Genomic DNA, 27,497 nt, shown 5'->3' on the forward strand with positions numbered 1-27,497 from the left:
CTTCTGGCACAACGGAACACCGTGACAGAAACCAGAGCGCATGGAAACGCCGTTTTACCTTCCCACCGCAGTGGTACCTATTTATCTACTTGCACTGGTGTGCTTTCGGACTGCTAGGTTGGCAGGAGCTGGGACAGAGCAATGGAAGCTCACCCCATCGTGGGGGTTCAAACCACCGACCTTCTGATCGGCAAGCCCAAGAGGCCCCGTGGTTTAGACCACAGCACCACACACAAAAGCTTTTTTATTTCTGAGCCACCTAACAGTAACATTGACCAGCCCACATTTTTACCATGGATATTGTGGGAAATCTCATCACGTGCTTTGCTGAAATTAGATGCTATGCCTTATTTGCTTACCCTTATTTGTTAGCCTTATTTGCTAACCCTGGGTGGTGATGACTAATAATCACCACACAGGCCAACCCACTGTGTACAAGCAAACACTAGCTTTGAAAAGGTTGTCTCTGTGGCCCTGTGTGTCTTTTTGCACCTTCCTGCTGGCTTAGCTTCCTTTATTTTCAGATTTGAACTCTCTTGGCTCTTAGTGTCTCAGTCAATACTGTATCAGACAGGCAAAAACAAGTGGACTCAGCTGTTCATCCTCCTGGCGTCCTGCCTGTTTGAAATCAAATAAGAACTCTTTGAAATCCAGGGCTGGGGATTATATATATCTACATTAAATATAAATATTAAAAAACAAACTCCATTGTTGCAATGTTGTTATTCCATGTCGGAGTGTCTCTATGGGGACCAACACGGATGTCCTCAAAGAGATCTGGCAGTGCCACATATGCTTCTAGGCCAGTGGTTCCCAAGGTGGGAAGTACTGAGCCCTGGGGGGGGGGGCAGTGGGATTGCCTAGTGGGGAGTGCTTAGAGGCAGGAGGGCAGTGAGGTACTGGAGGCATAAGTGTGATGGCCTGGGATTCGGACTCAGAGGCTGAACCTGAAGAATCCCAGCCTGCACAGGAGTCCCCACCTCCAGAACCAGCTGAGCCAGGGCTGGAGCCTGAGCCTGAAGGGTCCTCACCTGTGCTGGATCCTCAGGTGCAGGCATCAGCTGAGTCTGCTCTGGCTCCTGAGGTGATGGAGGGCCCATTGCCTGCAGGTGCTCCACTCTCAGCCCCGTCAGGGGAAGCTGAGGTTGCCTCTGGGTCCGGTAACCCTCCAGCCTCTCCTGAGCTGCAGAGGCTCAGGGCAGAGAGGCGGAGGGAACTAAGTTCCTGCAGGAGGAGGGCTCGCCTCCAGGCCAGGAGAGGCGAGTCACCTGTGGACTGGGGCTGCCCTATGCCTTGGGGCAGATAAAAGCCGGCCAGCCCCAGTCCCAGGTTCGGGAGCAACGTTGTTGGTAGCCTGTTCCTGCCGGCACCCTGTCCTACTTCTCTGCCAGTGTTCCTGACCTCACCCGACTCCCCGCCTTGGACCCTGCTTCAGCTTTGACAGACAGCCTCCATACCGCACCCTTGAACTCGGACTGGACTCGGACCTCGCTGCATGGTTAACCCTCGGGACCAGCACAATAAGTGACTGAAAAGCTGGCACCACCAGATCAAGTTCATCGGTTTTCATAGAAACATAGAACTGTAGAGTTTAAAGGGACCACAGGGGTCATCCAGTCCAACCCCCTACAATGCTGGAATATTTTGTCTGGTGCTGGAACTCGAACCCACAACCCTGAGATTGGAAGTCTCTTGTGTGTGTGTGTGTGCTGAAACCCGGAAGTCTCATTGTTGACTGATAGATAGTTGTTGTTTTTTAATGATATTTTATTAAGTTTTTAACAAGAAAAAAGTTACAAGACAATAAACAAAAAACACAAGAAAAATACAAAAACACAAAAATACAAAAATTTAAATTTAACATAGAAAGAAAAATAAAAAATAAAAATCCCTCTTTTTAATTTCTCACCGTTCATTAACTTATTTTCCTGACTTCCTCACACCTCCCTTTTTTGTATTCCATTTAAAAATTGGTTCAGCGAATTCATACCCTCTTAATTTATCCTTAATTATTTTTCCTCACATATTATAGCTTCAAATTTTCGTCTAATATCAATCCATTCTTGCATATTCTTATTTTACCTTATTACTAGAACCACTTCATTTCATTTCAACGTTATCAACTTTCAAAAATTTTACAATGTTTCTGTAAATAGATTTTAAATTTCTTCCAATCTTCTTCCACCAACTCTTCTCCCTGGTCTCGGATTCTGCCAGTCATTTCCGCCATGACTGATAGATAGTTTTAATGGGATTTTGAATTAACATGCATCTAATTGTTGCTGTTTTGAATTTTATCTCTCTTTCTTAGTGGGTCATGTTCTGAACAATGCTTATTATGGGATACAGGGCAGTGGAGATGAGATTTTGGAACCAAGGAGATGGGGACCTGAAAAAGTTTGGGAAAACATGTTCTCCCTAACAGAGAGCACTTGTTGCGGGGGGGCCAGCAGGCCCCCCCACTGTTGCTCAGCGGATACGTTTGGATGGCCACAGGCAGTGATTGGATAATTCGAGTCTCTGGGGAGATTTTGATGTTGCCAATTTGAAGGAGGGGTCAAAGTTTTATTTTATTTTTATTTTTTAAAAATGATATTTTATTAAATTTTTAACAAGAAAAAAGTTACAGGACGATAAACAAAAAACACAAGAAAAATACAAAAACCAAAATTTAACATAGAAAGAAAAAGAAAAAAGAAAATCCCTCTTTTTAATTTATTACCGTTCATTTACTTATTTTCCTGACTTCCTCACACCTCCCTTTTTTGTATTCCATTTAAAAATTGGTTCAGCGAATTCATACCCTCTTAATTTACCCTTAATTATTTATCCTCACATATTATAGCTTCAAATTTTCGTCTAATATCAATCCATTCTTGCATATTCTTATTTTACCTTATTACTAGAACCACTTCATTTCATTTCAACGTCATTAACATTCAAAAATTTTACAGTGTTTCTGTAGATAGATTTTAAATTTCTTCCAATCTTCTTCCACCAACTCTTCTCCCTGGTCTCGGATTCTGCCAGTCATTTCCGCCAATTCCATATAGTCCATTACTTGCACCTGCCATTCTTCCAAGGTGGGTAGGTCTTGTGTCTTCCAATGCTTTGCGATGAGTATTCTTGCTGCTGCTGTAGCGTACATAAAGAAAGTTCTATCCTTCTTTGGCACCAATTGGCCGACCATGCCATGTTGCGGTGGGGGCCAGGAGACCCCCCCACTGTTGCTAGGCGGATACATTTGGATGGCCACAGGCAGTGATTGGATAATTCGAGTCTCTGGGGAGATTTTGATGTTGCCAATTTGAAGGAGGGGTCAAAGGTTTTAAATACTGGACACGTAGCCTTGGGCATCCTCTTGGGCTTCATGCAGCGGATCACCCGCCCACCCTCCCTGAATTGGGGGCATTCTTTGCTTTGACCTTGCTATGCCTGTCATGGGGTCGTCTGCCGTTGGGGCAGGGGCCTGGTAGGAACTTTGTCCATTTGGCTGATTGGCTGGTGCCATTTGGTTTTTGCCTACTGCGTAGCAAATCGTCACAACTTGTAAGCTTGGCAGTTGTTGTTGTCGTTTAGTTGTTTAGTCGTGTCCGACTCTTTGTGACCCCATGGACCAGAGCACGCCAGGCACTCCTATCTTCCACTGCCTCCCGCAGTCTGGTCAGACTCATGTTTGTAGCTTCAAGAATGCTGTCCAACCATCTTGTCCTCTGTCGTTCCCTTCTCCTTGTGCACTCCATCTTTCCCAACATCAGGGTCTTTTCCAGGGAGTCTTCTCTTCTCATGAGGTGGCCAAAGTCTTGGAGCCTCAGCTTCAGGATCTGTCCTTCCAGTGTGCACCCAGGGCTGATTTCCTTAAGAATGGATACGTTTGATCTTCTTGCAGTCCATGGGACTCTCAAGAGTCTCCTCCAGCACCATAATTCAAAAGCATCAATTCTTCGGCGCACAGCCTTCTTGATGGTCCAGCTCTCACTTCCATATATCACTACTGGGAAAACCATGGCTTTAACTATACGGACCTTTGTTGGCAAGGTGATGTCTCTGCTTTTTAAGACGCTGTCTAGGTTTGCCATCGCCTTTCTCCCAAGGAGCAGGCGTCTTTTAATTTTGTGACTGCTGTCACCATCTGCAGTGATCATGGAGCCCAAGAAAGTATGCAGTTAGGCATTGGTTAAAATTCGTTGGTGGAGGGGTAAGTGCCTACCCCTCCAATGGTGGTGCTGCAAGGGAATTCCGTTAAAGGAATCCAGGGGCTTGCCATTCTTTCGTCCAAGTCCCTGACATCAGGCTTGGGCCGTGCAAGCCCCCGGGAGCATGTGGGTGAGAAGTGAGGGTCTGATGCCCAGCTTCATTTCTCCCCAATATTGTTTTACCTAACTGGCTTCCGCTGGAATCCAGAAGTCAGTTCTGTCCCTGGGGCAAGGACAGATAGTCATAACCAATGCCTAAGCAACCACTCACATGTGTGTATTTAAATAAAGTTGTGGCCAAAATCATGCTAAAAACCTTAAACAAAAATTGATGTGTGAAGTGTGAGTTTATTTGGGGTGGCTTGCGGACCTCGACACGCAACCTCTGTTCTAGATTCTCAGGCATACTGAGTGGGCTATTTTGGCGCTTACTTCAGGAACATGGAGGGGGAAACCAGAACTGATATTTGGTCCTGCGTGGTGACTTTTCCTGTAGGTAGCTGCTGTAGCAGGAGGCGACTGGAGGCAGATGGAGGAAGTCTGCCAAATGAGGAAGTCTACACGACTGGCATGACCCCAGTCAGAACTGACTTCCTGCTATTGTTAATGGGAGGAAATCTCTCACTGGCACTACGCTGTGTTGAGGTAAGAAAACCCACCAAGAACTGTTATCAATCCAGAACTGGAATCAGGCATTCACTACTGTCATTGTACGCAATATAAAATGAAAAACTCGCAACTTTGGGCAGCAACCCAATGCACGTATTTAGCACAAAGGAACTTTATTTTGAATTAGTATGAGATCCTGATGTAGCTAGAAATACTGTTTATAAGAGGCGGGAACCAGACTGGTTTTCTCAACTAATTTACTTAAAAGAACATGCAGGGGAGCTTATCCCACCATTGCTCACTTTTTGTTCTGTTTTGCAAATTGCAGCACAATGGAGAACCGTAACAAAACACACAGTTTCAGAGCTCTAATGTGTAATTGTTAAAATACATGACTGGAAACAATTGACGAGCATTAAAATCAAGCCAAATGTAAAAACAACTATCTAATACAGCTCCTTCCAAAATCCAGGGTGGGTGGTGGGAGGTTGTGAATTCTCAAAAGTTATGAAAGTTAGGAATGAAAACCATATCATGTCTAAATCTATTAGATGTATTTTCCACATATCGTGCGTTAATTTTTCCATGAAACTGAGATGTCAAACTTGCTTGTGCCAATTTTCAATAAAAGAAAAACAGAGGACCTTTTGCTGCCTGCAGCCAAGAGGAAACTAATGAGATTTCCAAGAAGGAGTTTGGGGGCAAGGAAGACCAAAAGGAGCTGCTTACAGGATGATCTGGTTACATACTGTATTTTTCGCTCTATAGGACGCACCGGACCATAGGACGCACCTTGTTTTAGAGGGGGAGAACAGGAAAAAAAATTCTCCCACTCTCTGCTCAGCACCCCTTTAGCGAAGTGGCAGGAGAAACGGAGCCCCTTCCATTTCTCCTCCCGCTTCGCTGAAGGGGCTCTGCGCAGAGAGGGAAAACTGTGCAGCGCCTCTCCAGCGAAGTGAAGCCTGGAGAGCAAGAGGGATCGGTGTGCACCGACCCCTCTCACTCTCCAGGCTTCAGGCGGCTATCCGCAAGCCTTCAGAGTACGGCGGGAACTGTATTTTAGAAATAAGATCAAAGCTAGAGAAACAGGGCAAAACCATCACATGTGGTTCATTCTCATTCTGAGCATCCCTTCCTGCACTCAGGTGATTGGGATGGGTTAATTTTACTGGAGTGAGTGCTAGTGGTAAATTAGTTTAAGACAGGCTTTGCTCACTGAGGCTGAGATTGTCTTGTGTGGTGCAGCGGTCCAATGGGAGCCCCAGGCTGAATCAGAAAAGCTTTCTCCTAGACCTGTCTCAGGGGAAAAAACTCTCTGAAAACCTGGAAACCACATTTCACATTCAACAGTATCTAATGCAGTTGTGAGACCAGCCCCTTCCTGCAGGCACTCATTTTCTAAGGTTGTTGATGGTCTAGGGTAGCCCATCGTATAAGCTATTTGCTTTAAAAAAAACACCTATAGGTCTGCAGCACTTTTAGTCGATAAAATGACTTTTCTTCTTTAAGTTCTCAAGGTTCTTAACCTGGCTCAAGGTTGTCATCTGAACTAGCCAGATGTTTAACTGAGAATCAGTCACAATCAGTCCATCCTTTGGAAAATAAGACTTTAGAGCTGTCTTGCCCCAAAATGGCAGCTAGACATTTGTGGCGATTCAAGTACAGTGGTACCTCAGGTTACATACGCTTCAGGTTACATGCGCTTCAGGTTACAGACTCCGCTAACCCATAAATAGTGCTTCAGGTTAAGAACTTTGCTTCAGGATGAGAACAGAAATTGTGCTCCGAAGGCGCGGCGGCAGCAGGAGGCCCCATTAGCTAAAGTGGTGCTTCAGGTTAAGAACAGTTTCAGGTTAAGTACGGACCTCCGGAACGAATTAAGTACTTAACCTGAGGTACCACTGTACAACTTGGATGGCTGTATCCAGCAAGTGATGCTTGGGGAGTACTTTTTGGCCCCATGGAGCCTTCAGTGTGGAGTTCCTCAAGGCTTAATTGAGGCTTTCAATGTTTTTGAGTCCACGGTTCCCTTAACCAAGTACATTCCTTCTGTGGCACCCCTGTGGGGCTCAGGAGCCCAATTATGTCACCCCTTGCCAGCAGAGCTGGCAGCCTCTCGCCCTTTTTCAAACACCCTCCCTTGTGGAGTGTTCCCTCAGCCTCCTCTCCCCTCTCCTTGGGAGTCCTCTGGGCAGCTGCTGCTGCCATCCCTGGTCTCTGTGCTGCCCCCCCTGCCCCAAAGAGAGGCGCCTCCTCACACTGCCCCACAGGGGCCTGCGGAGAGGATGTCCCCACCAGCCTTAGTGGCCCAACAGAGACTGGCCAAAGGTGAACATGAGGCCAGCACCTTACCTTGGGAGGCAGCAGGTGTGGCAGCAGGCACCGCCGGGCTTGCATAGCAGAAAGTCTCCCCTTCAGCACTGAGCACTCAACTCCCAGGCAGGCCTTACACATAGCAAGCGCAAGAAAGGCCAGCACAACACCTGCCTTACTGGCTGTCTGGCCTCTTGTCTGTCCTTTCCCAAAAGCAAGGGCTGGAGGCGGAAGAAGAGTTTGGATTTGATATCCCGCTTTAACACTACCCGAAGGAGTCTCAAAGCGGCTTACAATCTCCTCTCCCCCACAACAAACACTCTGTGAGGTGAGTGAAGCTGAGAGACTTCAGAGAAGTGTGACTGGCCCAAGGTCACCCAGCAGCTGCATGTGAAGGAGCGGAGATGTGAACCCGGTTCACCAGATTACGAGTCTACCACTCTTAACCACTACACCACACTGGCTGGCTAGCTGGCTGGCTGGCTGGCTGGGCTTCCTCACCCACTTGCTTGCTTATTCTGAAGCCACCTCAACTCCTGGAAACCAGCACCCCATGGCCAGCCCTAGAGGTACCACTTGCCTGGGGAGTTTATGGCCAGGGCTGCTGCAACAAACAGCCACGCAAACCTTTGAGAGGCAGAGACGCGAGAGGGCATCAAAGGATGGAGAGAAGGTTGAGGGACAGAGATCAGTGTTGCCTGCGGCACCCCTGACCATCACTCAAGACATCCCAGGGTGCCATGGCACACTGGTTGAAAACCCCCATAACATCTACATGAAACTGCTGAGTGGGGTTTTGGAATACATTATCAGCATGGACAGTGTTCTCGAATCTACCAGCATGAGTTTGACCAAACTGTGGGAGGCAACGGAAGACAGGAGTGCTCTGGCATGCTCTGGTCCATGGAGTCACGAAGAGTCAGACACGACTAAACGACTAAACAGCAATCAGCAATATGCTGATGACACACAGTTCTTCTTCTGCAGGTGATGGCAGTGGTAGACCGTTGTCTTCCCTCAATAACTTTGACTAGATGAGAGTCAACAAACTGAAGCTCAGTCTGTTAGGTATTGAAGTTCTCTGCTATGTCCACCCACTACAGTGGTACCTCGGGATGTGAACAGGATCCATTCCAGAGCCCCGTTCACATCCCGAACAGAACGTAAGACGCGACAGCACGTCTGCACGTGTGTGGGTCTTGTTTCGTCGCTTCTGCGCATTATGTCATTTTGACCATCTGCGCATGCGCGAGTGGCTAAACCCGGAAGTAACACACTCCATTACTTCCCGGTCGCTGCAGAGCAAAACCCGAAAGCGTTCAACCTGAAGCGTGTTTATCCCGAGGTATGACTGTACAGTGATACCTCGGGTTAAATACTTAATTTGTTCCGGAGGTCCGTTCTTAACCTGAAACTGTTCTTAACCTGAAGCGCCACTTTAGCTAATGGGGCCTCCTGCTGCCGCAGCACGATTTCTGTTCTCATCCTACAGCAAAGTTCTTAACCCGAGGTAAGGTAAAGGTACCCCTGCCCGTACGGGCCAGTCTTGACAGACTCTAGGGTTGTGCGCTCATCTCACTCTAGAGGCCGGGAGCCAGCGCTGTCCGCAGACACTTCCGGGTCATATGGCCAGCGTGACAAAGCTGCTCCGGTGAACTGGCACCAGAGCAGCACACGGAAATGCCGTTTACCTTCCCGCTGGTAAGCGGTCCCTATTTATCTACTTGCACCCGGAGGTGCTTTCGAACTGCTAGGTTGGCAGGCGCTGGGACCGAATGACGGGAGTGCACCCTGCCGCGGGGATTCGAACCGCTGACCATGCGATCGGCAAATCCTAGGCGCTGAGGTTTTACCCACAGCGCCACCCGCGCCACCCGATGTACCTGAGTTCTTAACCCTAGGTTCTTAACCTGTGGGTTAGCACAGTCTTTATCCTGAAGCATATGTAACCTGAAACGTATGTAACCCGAGGTATGACTGTACTTAATACAATCCAGATAGGGCTAAGGCACGATTAGTGAGTGATTCCCTAGATTAGATGGATGGGAGTTTGCCTGTTCTTGATGGAGTTACACTCACTCTGAAGGAGCAGGTCTGTAGCTTGGCGGTACTTCTAGATCAGCAGTTCTCAACCTGTGGGTCCCAGATGTTGTTGGACTACAACTCCCATCATGCCTGAGCTCTGGCCTTGCTAGCTATGGGTGATGGGAGTTGTGGTTCAACAACATCTGGGGACCCACAGGTTGAGAAAGGCTGTTCTAGATCCTTTGCTATCACTTGAGGCTCAGGTGCCCTCAATGACACAGTGTTCCTTCCATCAGCTTTGCCTGGTGGCCCAGTTGTGTCCCTATCTGGTCAGGGATAGCCTAACTTCTGTTGTCTATGTTCTGGTAATCTCTAGCTTACATTACATGTTATACATAGGCTTGCCTCTGAAGATGGTTCGGAAACTTCAGCTGGTGCAGAATTTGATGGCCAGGTTGCTCACCAGGGCAAGATGGTTTGAGCATATTACACCGATCCTGGCCAAATCCACTGACTGCCAATTAGTTTCTGGCCAAACCAGAGCAACACACAGAAACGCCATTTACCTTCCCACCGGAGCAGTACCTATTTATCTATTTGCACTTTGACGTACTTTCAAACTGCTAGGTTGGCAGGAGAAGGGACCGAGCAACGGGAGCTCACCCCGTCGCAGGGATTTGAACTGCTGACCTTCTGATAGGCAAGTCCTAGGTTCTGTGGTTTAACCCACAGCGCCACCCGCGTCCCAACTACTCTATTACGAACTTTAAAAATGGAAAGCGTCATGCTGGTGGTCAACAAAAGAGGTTAAAAATCTTTCTCAAGGTAAATATTTTAAAATATAGTATAAACACTGACGACTGGGGAACCCTGGCCTGCAAGCACTCCAATTGGATAACAACCTTTACCAAAAGTGTCATGGGCTTTGAAGACGCTCAAACTCAGGATGGAAAGGAGTAACATGCTAAGAGGAAGGCACGCTTAGCAAACCCTCACCATGATCAACTCCCACCCAGAAACCTATGTACCCAATGTACATTGCCGAAGAAGAAGAAGAAAGAAGAAAGAAGAAAGAAGAAAGAAGAAGAAGAAGAAGAAGCAGCAGCAGCAGCAGCAGCAGCTTAGGACAAAACATAATGGACTCAACCCACTACCAGCGTGACCTTTAAAACATACCGTATTTTTTGCTCTATAAGACTCACTTTTTCCCTCCTAAAAAGCAAGGGGAAATGTGTGTGCGTCTTATGGAGCGAATGCAGGCTGCGCAGCTATCCCAGAAGCCAGAACAGCAAGAGGGATTGCTGCTTTCACTGCGCAGCGATCCCTCTTGCTGTTCTGGCTTCTGAGATTCAGAATATTTCTTTTCTTGTTTTCCTCCTCCAAAAACTGGGTGCGTCTTGTGGTCTGGTGCATCTTATAGAGCGAAAAATACGGTAATTTTCATTCACTTGACAGAATTGAAAACAGATTGACATCAGATTTCTCCTGCCTTAAGTTTGTGAGGAAAAGAGCTACAAATCTTAGCCCCATGAGTTTCCATGCTTCTCTCCTGCTTATTTCTGCCTCTCCTTCCTCTTGATTCTTCTGTGTTCAGACTGAAAATTCTTGGCGGGATAGAACAGGGGGCCCTTGTGGTTTCCTTTGGAAAGCACTGTTGACTGGTGGAATTACAGAAGTAACTACACAGAATTAGGCTGCTAAGATGTTTCCTTTCTGGCCAAATGACAAAAGTTCCTTACCTAAAGATCTCCCTTTCCCTTACCTCTTCCCTATATATCCCCATGTTAAACAGAAGGAGAGTGAGAGAGAAATATATTTTCCATAAATCCCCATATATGTGCACACGTTTCTATAAATAGATTTCGTTCGGGAGAGAAAAGCAATTGGGGAAGGGCAAACAGAGCTAGCAGGGGAGAACGGAGGCTCATTTCCACCCGGGGTCAAAAACCCAGTTTGGCAAAAAAAACAAAAAACCCATAGGCATTTGGGTACACACAAAGGCTGGGAGCCTCAATGGTGCCCTTCCGAGGCTTCACCAGGGCATAAAAACCTGGCTAGCCCCCAACCCACCCCGGCTCTGAGAAAAGGGTGGACGCTCTCCGTGGCGCCCCATCCTTTGCTGTTTCCATCAAAGATTAAGTTTCAAAGAGATTCAAAAAAAGCCAAGAATAAAAACAAATTCCAGACAAGTAACCGGAGCCTTCTCAGCACCACCAAGAACAGCTTTGCAGTGATGCACTACCCATTTTTCCTGGGAGTAAATTCTACTGGCCTTAGTGGGGCTTAATTTGACACGTGCAGGGTCGCGCCTAAACAGCAGCCGGTTCGCGGTGGGGTTTGGAAGACGACACGTAGGGGTGTCGAATTGAATCAAAATTGGGAGGGGGGCAGGTAAACCCCGCCCTGCATAATCGATTACAGGATGTGGTGGACACTCAGCCTTTGAATGGCAATGCCCATCAACTTTTATGGGGCGGCGAAGAACCCCCCCTCCGCCCCTCGGAGTTGGCTCCTATGCCACACACACCATTTGAAAGGCAGTGCCCAGCAACTTGGCCGGGGCGCGGGGGGGGCTCATATATTTGATTGAAGAGGCTGAAGTGACCTCGGCCCCTCGGAGCTGGCTCCTATGGCAACACGTGCCTTGCCGTCTTCGCGTAGTTTAGCAGCAACACGTGTCTTGCCTTCTTCCCAGTGTTTCGCCTGGCGCGCGTCAGATTTTTACGCTTTCTTGCAGGATCCTGGCAACGCAGCGCCAGGCAAAGAAGCGGCACCGAGGCAGCTGGCATCCACACACACAAACACCCCAGTTTCCGCCATCCTGCCTGCACAAATCCCATGCCCCACAGCTCGGCTGCTCGGACTTACCAGAACTCCTCCATGGCTCTGCTTGGAGATCTCCAAACGGGAAGATGGTGGAGCGCACAGGCCGCCCCCCTCCCTCAGTTTGGGAGAGGAGAGGGATGGTCTTGTTTAGCCGAGGAGCGCGCACTCCCCGGTCTGGCGCGCTACTCTCCTCTCGGCTCCTCCCGATTCCTTTCCATTTTTCGCAGGGAGGGTCAGGTCGGGGCAGAGAGAGGAGGAAGGGCGGGCGCGGGCATATTTGGGGCGAGACACCGCCTTCTCCTCACATGCGCTGGCAGGGCTTGTTGTTTATAAAGCGCTTCTATGCCCCGGGGGCAAAATCAGGGCGAGGCTCTCCCGGAATAAGTGAGCACAAAGCCCCCTGGAGGCCAGACAACGGTCGCCATCACTCACATCTTCGGTTTCTTCTCAACCTGTTGGCCAGAATTGGAAAAGATCCCGTAGAAACAGATGTTTTCTAAGGTTTGCGCACTGCTGGTGCCTGGCTATTTGCGCCCTCGACTAATTGCTTGCACACCACACACCCGCGTTGCTAACAGTCTTTGAGGACAGTACTTTTTTTCAAATACAGAAGATTTTGATTTCAAGTACACCAGAACCTCACTTTGCATGCCTTTTCCTTTGCAAATTCTGTCTCAGATTCCTGGAGGCCAAGTTGGCATCTTCCATTGATATTGTTGCCAAGCCAACTGGGCTCTTTTGCAACGCCGTTGAGCCTATATTTTTACAAGTCTGAGCTTTGATAAACTGTGTTCATTCCCCACTGTGTGTGGTTTCCCCGTAAGTGTGAGAAGAATCCTTAGAGCAACAGAAACATTGGGCACATTATCCAGGAGTTTTTTGTTGTTGTGGTGTTATGAAAAGAAGTACTCCTTGTCCTGGAATAGATTTCGGAAGTGTTCAAGCTATTGCTATAATTTCACAACACAGATTTTCAGCGTCAGTATATCTTTCTTTCCACTGTGCATCAACGATTTCCCCAAATTCTTGAAGGCCTTATGTACATCTTCAATAGATTTTTGTTCTTGTTGATACTGTATAAATCATACAGGAAGCTAAATCAACATAATATACAATCATAGTCATGCTGAACAAATGACAAACATCAGGGGTGCAGTCCTGAATAACTAAGCTGTTTTTGGCTGAGTTTCAGTTTTGTAGCACCTGCTACAAGTTGTGATAGAGATGCTCCCAATGACATATGTCTCCATGTGCACCCATTGTTTTGCTTCTTTACAATGAGGCTGAGGGGGAGGCCCCTTCAGTACAGTGGTACCTCGGGTTACATACGCTTCAGGTTACAGACTCTGCTAACCCAGAAATAGTGCTTCAGGTTAAGAACTTTGCTTCAGGATGAGAACAGAAATTGTGCTCCGGCGACGTGGCAGCAGCGGGAGACCCCATTAGCTAAAGTGGTGCTTCAGGTTAAGAACAGTTCCAGGTTAAGTACGGACCTCCGGAACGAATTAAGTACTTAACCCGAGGTACCACTGTATTTTATTCCTGCTTGTTGCAGACTTGAGGTGCAAGGACACAGATTATTTTTCCCCTGGTTCAAGGACTCCTGTGAAAGATCCTATAAGACCATAATCGGGTTGCCCACATGATGCAGAGATGTTAAATTTTTGAGTCTGTTTCAGATTTCTTTTCTTTTTTCCTGTTGCGGGGAAAGCAGGCAATGATGTCCCACAGGGAAGGAGGGATTCCAGCTTTTGGCATGGGTCTCAGAATCTTGTGTGCCCCCTTTCCAGGTCTTCCACGTTGAGTGTCCGGTCTGGGAACAGAGTTTTCGGCCATTACACAAGGTAGCTTGCTGAAACCCCTATCACCACTTAAGGTAAAGGTAATGGACCCCTGACAGTTAAGTCCAGTCACGAACGACTCTGGGGTTGTGGCACTCATCTCGCTTTACTGGCTGAGGGAGCTGACGTTTGTCCGCAGACAGTTTTCTGGGTCATGTGGCCAGCATGACTAAGCCACTTCTGGCGAAACCAGAGCAGCGCATGGAAATGCCGATTACCTTCCCACCGGAGTGGTACCTATTAATCTACTTGCACTTTGACATCCTTTCAAACTGCTAGGTTGGCAGGAGCTGGGACCGAGCAATGGGAGCTCGCCCCGTTGTGGGGATTCGAACTGCCAACCTTCCAATCGGCAAGTCCTAGGCTCAGTGGTTTAGATCACAGTGCCACCCGCGTCCCTTCCAGAAAAGTTGTGAAAGATAATAATTTTATCTATTTGTTTATTGTACCCCACCCTTCTGACTGGGCTGCTCCAGCCATTCTGTGCAGCTTCCAGCTGAGTATACAAAGACGCTTGTACAGTGAAGGAAAATTAAAGGAAAATGATGTACCAGTGACTCCTAGTTTTTGACTCCTAGTAAGTTAGCAAAAATGTATAGAACAAGTGCAAATACCTGCTGGAAATGTTTTTTTTTAAAAAGAAGATACCTTTTATCATATGTGGTGGTCATGTAAGGTAATAAAAGCTTTCTGGGAGATGCTATATAATGAAATGAGAAAAAAATGTTTAAAATAACTTTTGATTAAAAAAACCCCCAGAAGCTTCTCTATTAGGAATAATAGGTACCGACATTCCAAAGGAGCAGAAAAGGCTTTTTATGTACGTGAGAACAGCCGCTCAGATGCTACTAGCCCAGAGATGGAAAGAAGAAAGAGTCGCTACCAGAGAGGAATGGCAAACCAAGCTGTTGGACTATGCCGAAATGGCAAAGCTGACTGGAAAGCTCAGGAACCAAGAAGACGAAAACTTCAAGAAAAAAATGGGGGGAAATTATAATTTATTTAAGAGACCACTGCAAGCATTAGCAGGATTCTAATCTCACTTGTAATGTAACAAATACTACGGATAATATGCATGGATACAAAATATAGATTATGGAATAACATGCAGCTGTAAATGTTGACAATAGGACCCATGGAGGAGATGGGGAGAAGTCTCGAGATTCAAAGTAATCTCTATATATGACGACGATGATGATGATGATAAATGATATATCCCGTCCTCCCTGGCCAAGACCGAGCTCAGAGTGGCTAACATCGTAAAAACAACACAATACGCATAAAAACAGACATCAATTAATTAAAATGCATCGTAAAATTAATTCAGACAACTTAAAATCTGGCTCTGCCGAGTTTCTAGCCACTTCTGCATAATTCATCATTTTAGCCTGCAAATCCATAATAGTTGGTATTACATCTGTTTTCCAGTTCTGAGCCAACATACTTCTTGCAGCCCTCGTGGCATGCAGAAAGAGGCTTTAATCTTTCTTTTTAATTTCCTTCCCTACCAATCCCAATAGACAGGTGGAAATTATCAGGTTGGAATTGAGAATGGTTATGCATTTGGATTGCTATAAATGTATATTTGTAAAATCAAATAAAAATAATTTTTTAAAAGAGTATACAAAGATGCAACAGATGTTGCAATGTCTGTTGCAATTTTCAAGGCCTGCTAGTTTGTTTCTTCTGTGTGTTTTGTTTTCCTTCTGGCAGGGGTTAATTTGTTTCTCTTGTGCAGTGGTACCTTGGGTTACAGACGCTTCAGGTTACAGACTCCGCTAGCCCGGAAATAGTGCCTCGGGTTAAGATCTTTGCTGCAGGATGTAAGAAGGATCCTTAGCGCAACAGAAACATTGGACACATTATCCCAATGATTTTAGAGTGTTGTGTTGTGTTGTGTTGTACTGTTGTACTGTTTTATTGTTGTTAGCCGCCCTGAGCCCGGCTTCGGCTTATTATTATTATTATTATCCATGAGTTTTTTTGTTGTGGTGGTATGAAAATAAGTACTCCTTGTCGTGGAATAGATTTCGGAAGTGTTCAAACTATTGCTATAATTTCACAACATAGATTTTCAGCGTCAGTACAATGGTACCTCAGGTTACATACGCTTCAGGTTACATATGCTTCAGGTTACAGACTCCACTAACCCAGAAATAGTACCTTAGGTTAAGAACTTTGCTTCAGGATGAGAACAGAAATCGTGCTCTGGCGGTGCAGCAGCAGCAGCTGGAGGCCCCATTAGCTAAAGTGGTGCTTTGGCTTAAGAACAGTTTCAGGTTAAGAACGGACCCTCAGAACAAATTAAGTTCTTAACCCGAGGTACCACTGTATCTGCTTCCTCTTCTCCAGGGGGCCAGTAAGAGTCTCAGCCTTGACCTGTTCCTCCAACAAGGTCTTTAAGTCCTTCCCAGCTTGGTGCAGCAAGTCCAGCAGGGGAGCAACAGATAGCTTCTGTTCAGTGGCATAGCATGGGGGGTTTAGGGGGGCGGGCCGCACCGGGCGCAACATCTGGGGGGCGCGCTCGCACTCGCAGCTCTCTGCCCCTACCTGGCTCACTCACTCTCTCTCACTGCATTGCTGGCTGTGTGAATCCAATCCGAGCCTCCGGGTCGCCGCCCACTGTGGAGGGGGGGGTGCCAGGCATGCGGTGTGGTGCGGAGAGAGAGCGAGGGACTATCTGGGGGAGGGACAGTGCAGCGGCCGCCCAGCACAGCGCTGAGTGCAGGAGAGAACCAAACCAGCCCAGCCCAGGCAGCAGCAAGAAGAAGGTGGCAGCTTCACGGGTTAGGGGGCGCAATCCACGGGTTAGGGGGCGCAAATTACTCGCCTTGCCCCAGGTGCTGACAACCCACGCTACGCCACTGCTTCTGTTACTCTCTGTTTGCGTTCCTTCAGGTCTGTCTGGGATGGTATTGTCTGCTCACTCGCTTTGTGAGGTCGTAGTGGTTTTATTTATTTCCACCTTCTCCTTGCTCATCGCCATTTTGGCTTTCTTGACTGTGTGCTATGTCGTTCGTGGGCTGCATGTTGTTGGTTTGTTTCATATTGCGTCTCAGGTTCCCCTTTTGCTCCCCTCATGGTGGGGTGTTTTAGTGTAGTTCTCTGTTAAAAGGTCATTATTTGGACTGTGTCGCTTGGTGGCTTTCTCAGTGGGGCCATTATCGGAACCTGAAAGTCCCTGGTATATACCGTATTTTTTGCACCATAACATTCACTTTTTTCCTCCTAGAAAGTAAGGGGAAATGTCTGTGCGTGTTATGGAGGAAATGCCTACGGGTGGCGTGCCTACGGATTTTCCTCCTCTAAAAACTATGTGCGTGTTATGGTCGGGTGCGTGTTATAGAGCGAAAAATACGGTATATACAGTGGTACCTCAGGTTACATACGCTTCAGATTACATACGCTTCAGGTTACAGACTCTGCTAACCCAGAAATAGTGCTTCAGGTTAAGAACTTTGCTTCAGGGTGAGAACAGAAATTGTGCTCCTGCGGTGCGGCAGCAGCAGGAGGCCCCATTAGCTAAAGTGGTGCTTCAGGTTAAGAACAGTTTCAAGTTAAGTACGGACCTCCGGAATGAATTAAGTACTTAACCCGAGGTACCACTGTGTGTGTGTGTGTATTCAGATTGAAATTTTACAGTCACATATCCAACACACAACATAAAAACAAGATTCCATGGAATTTCTTCCCTCCTCCCCTTTGTGGGTCCTATTATTAATCATTTTCTCCTGCATCTTTCATAATAATCCAAATCTTTTATCTCTCCATTGTATCCAAAATTCACCATTAAACTACAAGTGATGTTCCAATCCTACTAACAGTTTCAACTGTTTACAATGGTCTTTAAGATGTTATAATTTTTCCCCATTCCTTATTAAAATTTAGGTCTTCCTGATTTCTGATCCTTCCGGTCATTTTAGCCATTTCACTATAATCCATCAACATTCTTCTCTGATCGGGACTTTATCTTCTTTCCTGTTTTAGATCTTGTTAAAGGTCCCTGTGGATTCCTGTCAACATTGGATCTAAATTTAAATGCTTGTATTGTTTCTGTATTTGGAATCTGTATATGAAACTGTTTCTAATTGTTTTTACACTTTCCGTGCTTTGTGGTTGTAACTGTTTTATTTATTTTACAGTTGTGTATTTTGCTGTTGTAACCCACCCCTGGGATGTTATGGTAAAGAGTGGACAATAAATCTAATAAACAAACAAACAAACAAATCTTTCATTCAAAGACCCTTCTCTGTTATTTCCAATGGCAATTCATTTTGCCCACATAATAGCACAGACAGACCAGCTGACAGGACTGAGTCAGAGGCAAAAAGTGATTTTAAAGCGTAATAGAGTATGAATTAGCCACTGGAGTTTCTGTACTCCTAAGGTGGTTACCCTGCTACCCCAGAACCAGCAGAACAACCTTTCCTTTTTTCCTTTCAATAGGACAGAACAAAAAAGCAGAACACACCCAGCAGGAAGGTTTGTATAAATGTCACGGAAATATCATCTAATGTAAAGAAGCAGCTAGAGTTACAGTGGACCAGAAAAGTCAAGAGGAATGCTGGAGAACAACACACTTGTGGTGACTGCAGAAATAGAGTGAAGCCACTCTACAGAAATAGACAAATTTACAACTGTGTAAGAGTGTTAAACCAGACTAGGAAGTTTGGGTTCAGATCCCCATTCTGCAAAAAGCACCCATTGTAGCCACTGGTATGTTTTCTAGCATAGAAAGAAAATGCAATGGCTATTGTTATTACAGTGGTACCTCAGGTTACATACGCTTCAGGTTACATAAGCTTCAGGTTACAGACTCCACTAACCCAGAAATAGTGCTTCAGGTTAAGAACTTTGCTTCAGGGTGAGAACAGAAATTGTGTTCCAGTGGCGCGGCGGCAGCAGGAGGCCCCATTAGCTAAAGCGGTGCTTCAGGTTAAGAACAGTTTCAGGTTAAGAACAGACCTCCGGAACGAAATTGTTCTTAACCTGAGGTACAACTTTAGCTAATGAGACCTCCCGCTGCCGCCATGCTGCTGGCGTGCAATTTCTGTTCTCATCCTGAAGCAAAGTTCTTAACCCGAGGTACTATTTCTGGGTTAGCAGAGTCTGAAACCTAAAGCGTCTGTAACCTGAAGCATTTGTAACCCGAGGTACCACTGTATTCTGATTTTTCCTCAGAACTGGGACTCAAGGCAGCTCACAAAAAATTAAGCAAACATTGGCTGTCCGAGCTCCTCCCACACCAGAACCAAGTGGGACCATGGTCTGTCTCCTCTCTGTGTAGGAGACAGAGGCCCCATCCCAGCCCCAAAGGCCCGGTCCCAGTACGACTTGCTTCCCCACAGGGTGCCTGTCATGGGGGCGCCTGGGGGCACCCTCTTGTGCCCTCTCAGAATCCGGTGTCATTGGCCCTGGAGGGCATTGTTCACTCTCCATGCCCCACCCCTGACATGCTAACATACACCCACTATGGGTGCCCCAAACCCACACTATGCCGCTGCCTACACAGACCCCCAAAATCATGGGAACTGTAGTTTAAGGGTGCTGGGAATTGTAGCCCTTTGTGGGTAAACTATAGTTCCCATAATTATGGGAGGTGGGTCCCCATTTCCCTAGTTTATATTAATGCCTCAATGAGCAGTCAATTAAAAATGGGGGATTTGATTTAACGTACACTGTGCCGCTTGTGTTATTTCAGGGAACACCTTGCTTTTAATTTCCATATTGCTTTTATTAAAAATAACGCTTTCCCTAGGTGGCCTGCTCTCTCCTTCACAAAAATCTAGGAGGGGTATTTTCTCTGCTGTTGTTGTTCCTTTGTTGTTGGTTTTGGCTACGGGCTTTACTTCTGCAGCTGCTAAACTCATTCGCATCAAGGGAGTGGCTTTGACTCTCTCAAAACCAACAGAGCAGCACAAAAGCAGGAAGCAGTCGATGTCACAGAATACTCACCGCGTGGCGAGGCCCCGGGCCCTGCAGTTCCCTTAGATAATAAACACACGGACACAAATGTTTAGGTTAATGGGATAAAAGAGGTCACAATTTTATTGGTTACAGATGTGAGCAGTTTGGCTTAGGCATTGGGTGAAACTGGACCATATCCTGACTACAGCCCATCTGCAGGGAGCCTCATAAGGGTAAACCACCGGGACCAGGAGAGGCATGAAGCGGGAGGAGGAAAGGCAGGCATAGTCTCAGATTGCTTGGGGAAAATCCTGGATAGGAGGAGACTTAGGCAGCTGTGGGAAGGTGGGGACCTTCAGTATTCACAACTGCCTCATAGGGGCAAGACCCACCGGAGAAGAGTTGCTGTAATCAGGCCTGGCACTCCAATTTTTCTAATAAAGAGTTAACTTCACCCATTCCGTGTGATTTACTGCTGGCTCACTCCTGACACCAGGTACAACTTCTCAAAATAAAAATGTAGCCAACTGTAATCCCTAATTCTGCCCTCTTCCTGTTACAACCAGCTCTTAAACCTGCCCTATAGGATGGGACAAAGAGGGTGACTTAATATTTTTGTCTTTCTGTCTACATTTCATCCTGAATGGTGAAGGTCTGGTTTAGGCTTCTCTGGTTTCTCTTAAGCCAGTAACAATAGGGGAAGGTGATTTACTGCACAGTCCCAGAGAAATTATGCTCAGCTGCCCAGGTGGAATTACCGGTAAGTCCCCCTCCATTTACCTGCAGGGCAGTATAATGCACTCCTGAATGGGTTTTTATCTGATTCTATAGCATGAAAAATAAATAATGGAAGGTTTTAAATGTCACTTAGCCCATGACCACAAGATTCTCTTGCATCGAAAAAGAAAAGAAATACAGTGGTACCTAGGGTTACATACGCTTCAGGTTACAGACTCCACTAACCCAAAAATAGTGCTTCAGGTTAAGAACTTTGCTTCAGGATGAGAACAGAAATCTTGCTCCGGCAGCGCGGCAGCAGCAGGAGGCCCCATTAGCTAAAGTGGTGCTTCAGGTTAAGAACAGTTTCAGGTTAAGAACGGACCTCCGGAACGAATTAAGTACTTATCCCGAGGTACCACTGTAGATGACACTGTGCAGCTGGAAAGAGACATTAGTTTTAGACAAAGCTGAAAGTAGTTTGAGAGAGACATCATTCTTCATCACGGTGTACACATATCATTTTAGTCCTGCCCAAACAAACAAAAAACCTGGGGAAAATGGTCTTCCAGAGTCAAAATGAACTAAGATTATGACGGTTTCAGGTAAGGATTAAGGCCTACAGTTCTGTGAGCAGCTCAGAGAGTTTGCTTATACATTTGCACAAAACTCCGCATAGAACTGAATATTTATCTGAAATCTTCATTCATACAAGTGAGCAGGAAGGATAACATTAGACCTTCAAACCCCTTATCAAAATCCAACTTTTCCCTCAAAGTCTTTGGCTCGGACCTGAATTTCTGAAATAGTTGGGCTGATCTAGGGTGGACATAAGGCACATCTGGATTCACTGGGAGATTGCTGGGTAATTTAACAGTAAACATTCCTAACTCTCAATCAGTGGCGTAGCGTGGGTTGTCAGCACCCGGGGCAAGGCAAGTAATTTGCACCCCCTAACCCGTGGATTTGCGCCCCCTAACCCGTGGATTTGCACCCCCTAACCCTAACCCCCAGATGTTGCGCCCGGTGCGGCCGGCCCCCCCTGCACCCCCCACGCTACGCCACTGCTCCCAATCCTTTAATAAAAGGAGCAACAGAAAAACAACACCTCCCTGATTCTTAATTGAACTGCTGAATGGAAGGAAGTTGAGTGCCTTCTTTCTGGTCAGAAATGATTCTTCATATTAGTAGCCTGACCCCTGTAGTTGATGCTTTGGGGTCCTCAGGGCTGGATTACTACAATGCGCTCTTTGTGGGGCTGCCCTTGGACGTGGTTTGTAAGTTCCTGTAGGTGCAGAATAATAATAATAATAATAATAATAATAATAATAATAATAATAATAATAATAATAATAATAATAATTTATTTGTACCCCGCCCATCTGGCTGGGTTTCCCCAGCCACTCTGGGCAGCTTCCACAAATACAAAAAATACACTAATATGTCATACATTAAAAACTTCCCTGAACAGGGCTACCTTAAGATGTCTTCTGAATGTCAGGTAGTTGTTTATCTCTTTGACATCTGATGGGAGGGTATTCCACAGGGCGGGCGCCACAACCAAGAAGACCCTCTGCCTGGTTCCCTGTAGCTTTGCTTCTCAAAATGAGGGAACTGCCAGAAGGCCCTCGGCGCTGGACCTCAGCGTCCGGGCAGAACAAATGCAGTAGCCAGAGTGCTGATTGGGGAACATGGCCGACAATAGAAAACCATTGTTAAAACATCTGCACTGGCTGCCCATCTGCATGAAGTTTGCTCCTGAAAAAATGTTTGTTTGTCCTTAAGCCAGCCTCCCTCTCTCTCTGCCTAGCAGTTTTATTATATTTTTAAAAATGGGGTGATTATGTTTCCATAGACTATTTGCGCAGGAGATGGTAAGTAATTCAACTGCTTTAAGAATACTCTCACAATTTTGTAAGCTGTTTTGCCTAACTTTCTGGTGTTGCAAAATGCTGATTCAAAAATAAATGGTGCCCCTCTAAGAGTCCAGGGTTTCACATGGTTTTCCTACTAAAGTAAGCTAAGCAGTAGACATACATCTCCCAGAACTGGGGGGGCGGGGGGGCGACAAACATCTCTCTTATTATTTATTGACAAAGGAAGTGCATGCTAAACAAATCTAGCTGGCAGGTTGGCTGCGGGGGGTAGGCTGGCAGAATGTAGCAGTAAAATTGCTGAGCATATTTTGATTTCCTCCTTCCGTCCATCTCTTCCTTTTATATGGGCCAAGCCACTTTTTTAAAAATTACAACATGGAAACTAGTGCCCGTAACTACAGTGCATGCCACAATCCCGAACGCCATATCTTAGTTACGTACTGAGGGAAGAAATATTTCCTTTTCTCCACTCTGAAGCTATTCTCAATGGAGATGCCGCCCCTTTAACAAAACCATTTTAAATTTCCCCGAGTCCTTTCCATCAGGCTGAGAGGATCAGTCTGCTGTCTGGGTGCTAGAGAGAAGACAGGGCTCCTGTACCTTTAATAGTGCACAAGAGGGAATTTTGGCACTGCAATTTGCATGAAAAGCTACACCTGCACAACTCTTAAAGGGGAATGAGCCCTATCCTCTTTTTAGAACAGTGTTCCCCAAACACTGTAGTCTCCAATTGTTGTTGGACTACAACTCCCATCATCCCTAGATGGCAGGACCAGTGGTCAGGGATGATGGGCATTGTAGTCCCAACAGCAGGAGACCCAAGTCTGGGAAACCCTGTTTTAGCACCTGTCTACCCTAAATGTGGATGGCACTGTGGGTTAAACCACAGAGCCTAGGGCTTGCCAGTCAGAAGGTCGGCGGTTCGAATCCCCGCAACGGGGTGAGTTCCCGTTGCTCGGTCCCTGCTCCTGCCAACCTAGCAGTTCGAAAGCACATCAAAGTGCAAGTAGATAAATAGGTGCCGCTCCAGCGGGAAGGTAAACGGCGTTTCCGTGTGCTGCTCTGGTTCGCCAGAAGCGGCTTAGTCATGCTGGCCACATGACCTGGAAGCTGTACGCAGGCTCCCTCAGCCAGTAAAGCGAGATGAGTGCCGCAACCCCAGAGTCGTCCGCGACTGGACTTAATGGTCAGGGGTCCCTTTAGCTTTACCTTTACCCTAAATGAAGATAAAATAAGACTGGCTGCTCATCTGGTCTAAGCATATCACGCCAGACAAGAATCTGGCTCCTGCATTCTGAATCAGCCACATGTAGCAGAAATGACTATTTATGCACTTGAGAACAGCAGCTCGGAAACCTCTGGCCCAGAGGTGGAAAGAAGATAAAGTCCTGACCAGAGACAAATGGCTGATGAAGATGATGGACTACACCGAAATGGTGAAAATGACCAGGAAAATCATAAACCAGGAAGGGAGAAACTTTAATAAGGAATGGGAGAAATTTACAAATTACCTAAGAGAGTACTGTAAACAACTAAAAACTTTGGCAGGATTTGAGTAACGCTTGTAATGTACTATTAATTAAGGTAAAAATGGATTATTTTAAGAAAAATAGAGAAAATATAAGAATGAAAATGGAAACCGTGGAAGGGTGGAGGGAAGTCCAAAGATTCAGGGAATCCTAAATGTTGATGGTTATGTCTAATGTTTGATTTTAAATATGTAGTGTAAAACTGAATAAAAAATATTATATTTTTTTAAAAACCCAGCCACATGTAGAGGATATTGCATAGGTCCAAGTCAGGGTAATTTCTTCAGGTAGAAACAAAACTGCAAAGAACTCTTGTCCATTGCAGCTACTCGCTGAACCCACAAGCACCCCAAAACTGCACAGGTGATATCTACAGGGAATTACCAGTGGTCACTGGTATACTGGGACAGAGCTGCAGAGTCACCCTGCTGATACTAATATCACTGTATCTTATCTGGATGAGGAGGGCCAGAGTCGATTCAATATTTCCAACCAGTGCATCCATGCCTGCCCCACCCCCAACCTTCCCACTGTACTTCCCCAGCCCCATACAGGAAAGTTGCCACAATGCTGGTTTCTGGGGGGTTGTTTTACTGTTCTGCACCAGCTGCTACTGGGGGAGTACAAGCCTGTCCAAACTACCTAACACTGAAACAGTGAAACCTCTGTATTGTCTAGACCAGGTATCCCCAAACTCGGCCCTCCAGCTGCTTGGGGACTTCAACTCCCATCATCCCTAGCTAACAGGACCAGTGGTTAGGGATGATGGGAATTGTAGACCTCGTATACCTAAGTATACCTTAAGTGTCTCCAGTATACCTAAGTGTCTCCACCTCCATCGTTCTGCCCAGACACTGAGGTCCAGCTCCGAGGGCCTTCTGGCGGTTCCCTCACTGCGAGAAGCCAAGTTACAGGGAAGCAGGCAGAGGGCCTTCTCGGTAGTGGCACCCACCCTGTGGAACGCCCTCCCACCAGATGTCAAAGAGAAAAATAACTACCACACTTTTAGAAGACATCTAAAGGCAGCCCTGTTTAGGGAAGCTTTTAATGTTTAATAGGTTATTGTATTTTAGTGTTTTGTTGGAAAACGCCCAGAGTGGCTGGGGAAACCCAACCAGATGGGTGGGGTATAAATAATAAATTATTATTATTATTATTATTATTATTATTATTATTATTATTATTATCCCCAAACATCTGGAGGGCCGAGTTTGGTAATGCCTGGTCTAGACCACACATTGTTCCTCAGCATCCTGACCATCGCTGACTTCAGAATCTCCTCAGGCTCCCCAGGGGCAAGCAGAAATGTGAGAAAAAACTGAGTGAGTGTAATTGATTGTGCTTGCTGCCGAGTCGCCAGATGACCTTACCCAGTGGCTTCATTAAAAGAAAATTACTTTATTACACTTTTTAAAACTTAATAAGCAAACTTAACAAAATATAACACAGCTGTGGTTCCACAAAGATTGACTACAGTCACCATGAATTACAGAGGGGCAGGCCGTGTAGCACGAAACCCTCACTCTAGTAAGGTTTCCATATGTTTGTGGCAGTCTTGGAGTTTGAACCTCCTAGGGCTTGCCGATCAGAAGGTCGGCGGTTCGAATCCCCATGACGGGGTGAGTTCCTGTTGCTCGGTCCCTGCTCCTGCCAACCTAGCAGTTTGAAAGCACTTCAAAGTGCAAGTAGATAAATAGGTACCACTCTGGCGGGAAGGTAAACGGCGCTTCTGTGCGCTGCTGTTTCGTCAGAAGCGGCTTAGTGATGCTAGCCACATGACCTGAAAACTGTACACCTGCTCCCTCGGCCAATAAAGCGAGATGAGTGCCGCAACCCCAGAGTCATCAACGACTGGACCTAATGGTCAGGGGTCCCTTTACATTTTATGCAGGCACAAGATGAAGGGATGGGATGTGGGTGGCTCGGTTTTTTTATTTCTGCCCCACCACCCTTTGTGTTAGACCTCAGAGAACTCAGAAGCTTGTTACACTTTTCTGACACTCTTGATAGGTCTCAATAACCATCCATTGATTTTACGCATATTGAGGTTACTGCACAAAAACAACACAATAGCAGTGATGTCTGGCAATGATTTCCTGTGCTGCAAATCAGCCATATGGTTGAAAGGAAGTGTGAATATCCCTCCCCTGTCAGGATCCATTCTGCAAATATAATAAGTAAGTCCACCTAACTCCTGCTCAAGTAGGCTGTGAAAACATGAAGAGAGAAAACTACCAGCCAAATATTTCTCAGTTTACAGCATGATTGTGTACAGTGGTACCTCAGGTTAAGTACTTAATTCGTTCCGGAGGTCCGTTCTAAACCTGAAACTGTTCTTAGCCTGAAGCACAACTTTAGCTAATGGGGCCTCCTGCTGCTGCCGCGCCGCTGGAGCACGATTTCTGTTCTCATCCTGAAGCAAAGTACTTAACCTGAGGTACTATTTCTGGGTTAGCAGTCTGTAACCTGAAGCATATGTAACCTGAAGCGTATGTAACCCGAGGTACCACTGTATAGTCATACCTTGGATCCTGAACAGTGCTTTTTTTCTTTACATTTTTTTAGGGGTACTCTCATTTTCCTACTCATACAGTGGTACCTCGGGTTAAGTACTTAATTCGTTCCGGAGGTCCATTCTTAACCTGAAACTGTTCTTAACCTGAAGCACCACTTTAGCTAATTAGGCCTCCTGCTGCCGCTGTGCCGCTGCCACATGATTTCTGTTCTCATCCTGAAGCAAAGTTCTTAACCCGAGGTACTATTTCTGGGTTAGCGGAATCTGTAACCTGAAGTGTATGTAACCTGAAGCATATGTAACCCAAGGTACCACTGTATTGAAATACTGCCCCTCAATGAGGCCAAACTTAGATTCACAAAATGTTTAGGAGTATACGTACCCCTGCACCCCCCCCCCCAGAAAAAAGCACTGGCCTTGGTACTCGGACGTTTTGGCTCCCAAACGCCACAAACCCGGAAGTGATTGTTCCAGTTTGCGAACATTCTTTGGAACCCGAACATCCGATATGGCTTCTGCAGCTTCCGATTGGCTGCTGGAGCTTCCTGCAGCCAATCAAAAGCCGTGCTTTGCTTTGCGAATGTTTTGGAAGTCGAATGGACTTCCAGAACAGATTCCATTTGACTTCCAAGGTACAACTGTACATGATTCAATACAGGGAATAGCTCAGTCGGTAGAGCACGAGACTCTTATTCTAAGGCCCTGGGTTCGAGCCCCACATTGGGCCAAAGATTCCTTCATCACAGAGGGTTTAACTAGATGACCCTCATGGTCCCTTCCACTCTATGATTGTATGTTTACTCAGAAGTAAATCCCTCTGAGTTCAATGAGTCTTGCTCCTCAGTAAGTAGGTACAGGAGCCTTCTCCACAGAGCACTATAGATTGTTTCTGGTTGCTTTTCTAAATGTTCTGTCAGGGATGGCCCGCCTTTTAACAATCTCTCCATTGGTATATAAGACCACAGTGGATTTGAAAGGTTGTGTTTGCAAGTGACCTTAGAGGCTGAAGTAAGTAGGAGACTGATTTTAGGTAGCTTAAAGCTGTTGGACTTTGAAATTTTGTTTTGCCTGGAATGTGCTTTATTGTGGCTCCATTTATTACCCTTTTAAACAAACTTTGTTTTAGACTTTGAGGGTGTTGC

At 46.3% G+C, this 27,497-nt stretch overlaps 1 protein-coding gene across 3 annotated transcripts in view; it reads right to left on the reverse strand.

The window, feature by feature from the left end:
* LOC310834750 (stimulated by retinoic acid gene 6 protein-like) overlaps positions 1 to 12,453 on the reverse strand; it is a 54,037-nt gene extending 41,584 nt beyond the window's left edge. The window contains exon 1 of one of the 3 annotated variants that reach the window (XM_083718976.1): positions 12,012 to 12,453. In XM_083718976.1, the coding sequence (XP_083575102.1) occupies positions 12,012 to 12,025 (14 nt within the window). In that variant the 5' untranslated portion in view covers positions 12,026 to 12,453. The remainder of the gene's footprint in view (positions 1 to 12,011) is intronic. The other 2 variants (XM_083718974.1, XM_083718975.1) reach the window with 2 other exon arrangements.
* Between the last annotated feature and the right edge of the window lie 15,044 nt (positions 12,454 to 27,497).

This window comes from Podarcis gaigeae (assembly GCF_964106915.1).
Source record: "Podarcis gaigeae genome assembly, chromosome: 17".
Lineage (NCBI taxonomy): Eukaryota > Metazoa > Chordata > Lepidosauria > Squamata > Lacertidae > Podarcis > Podarcis gaigeae.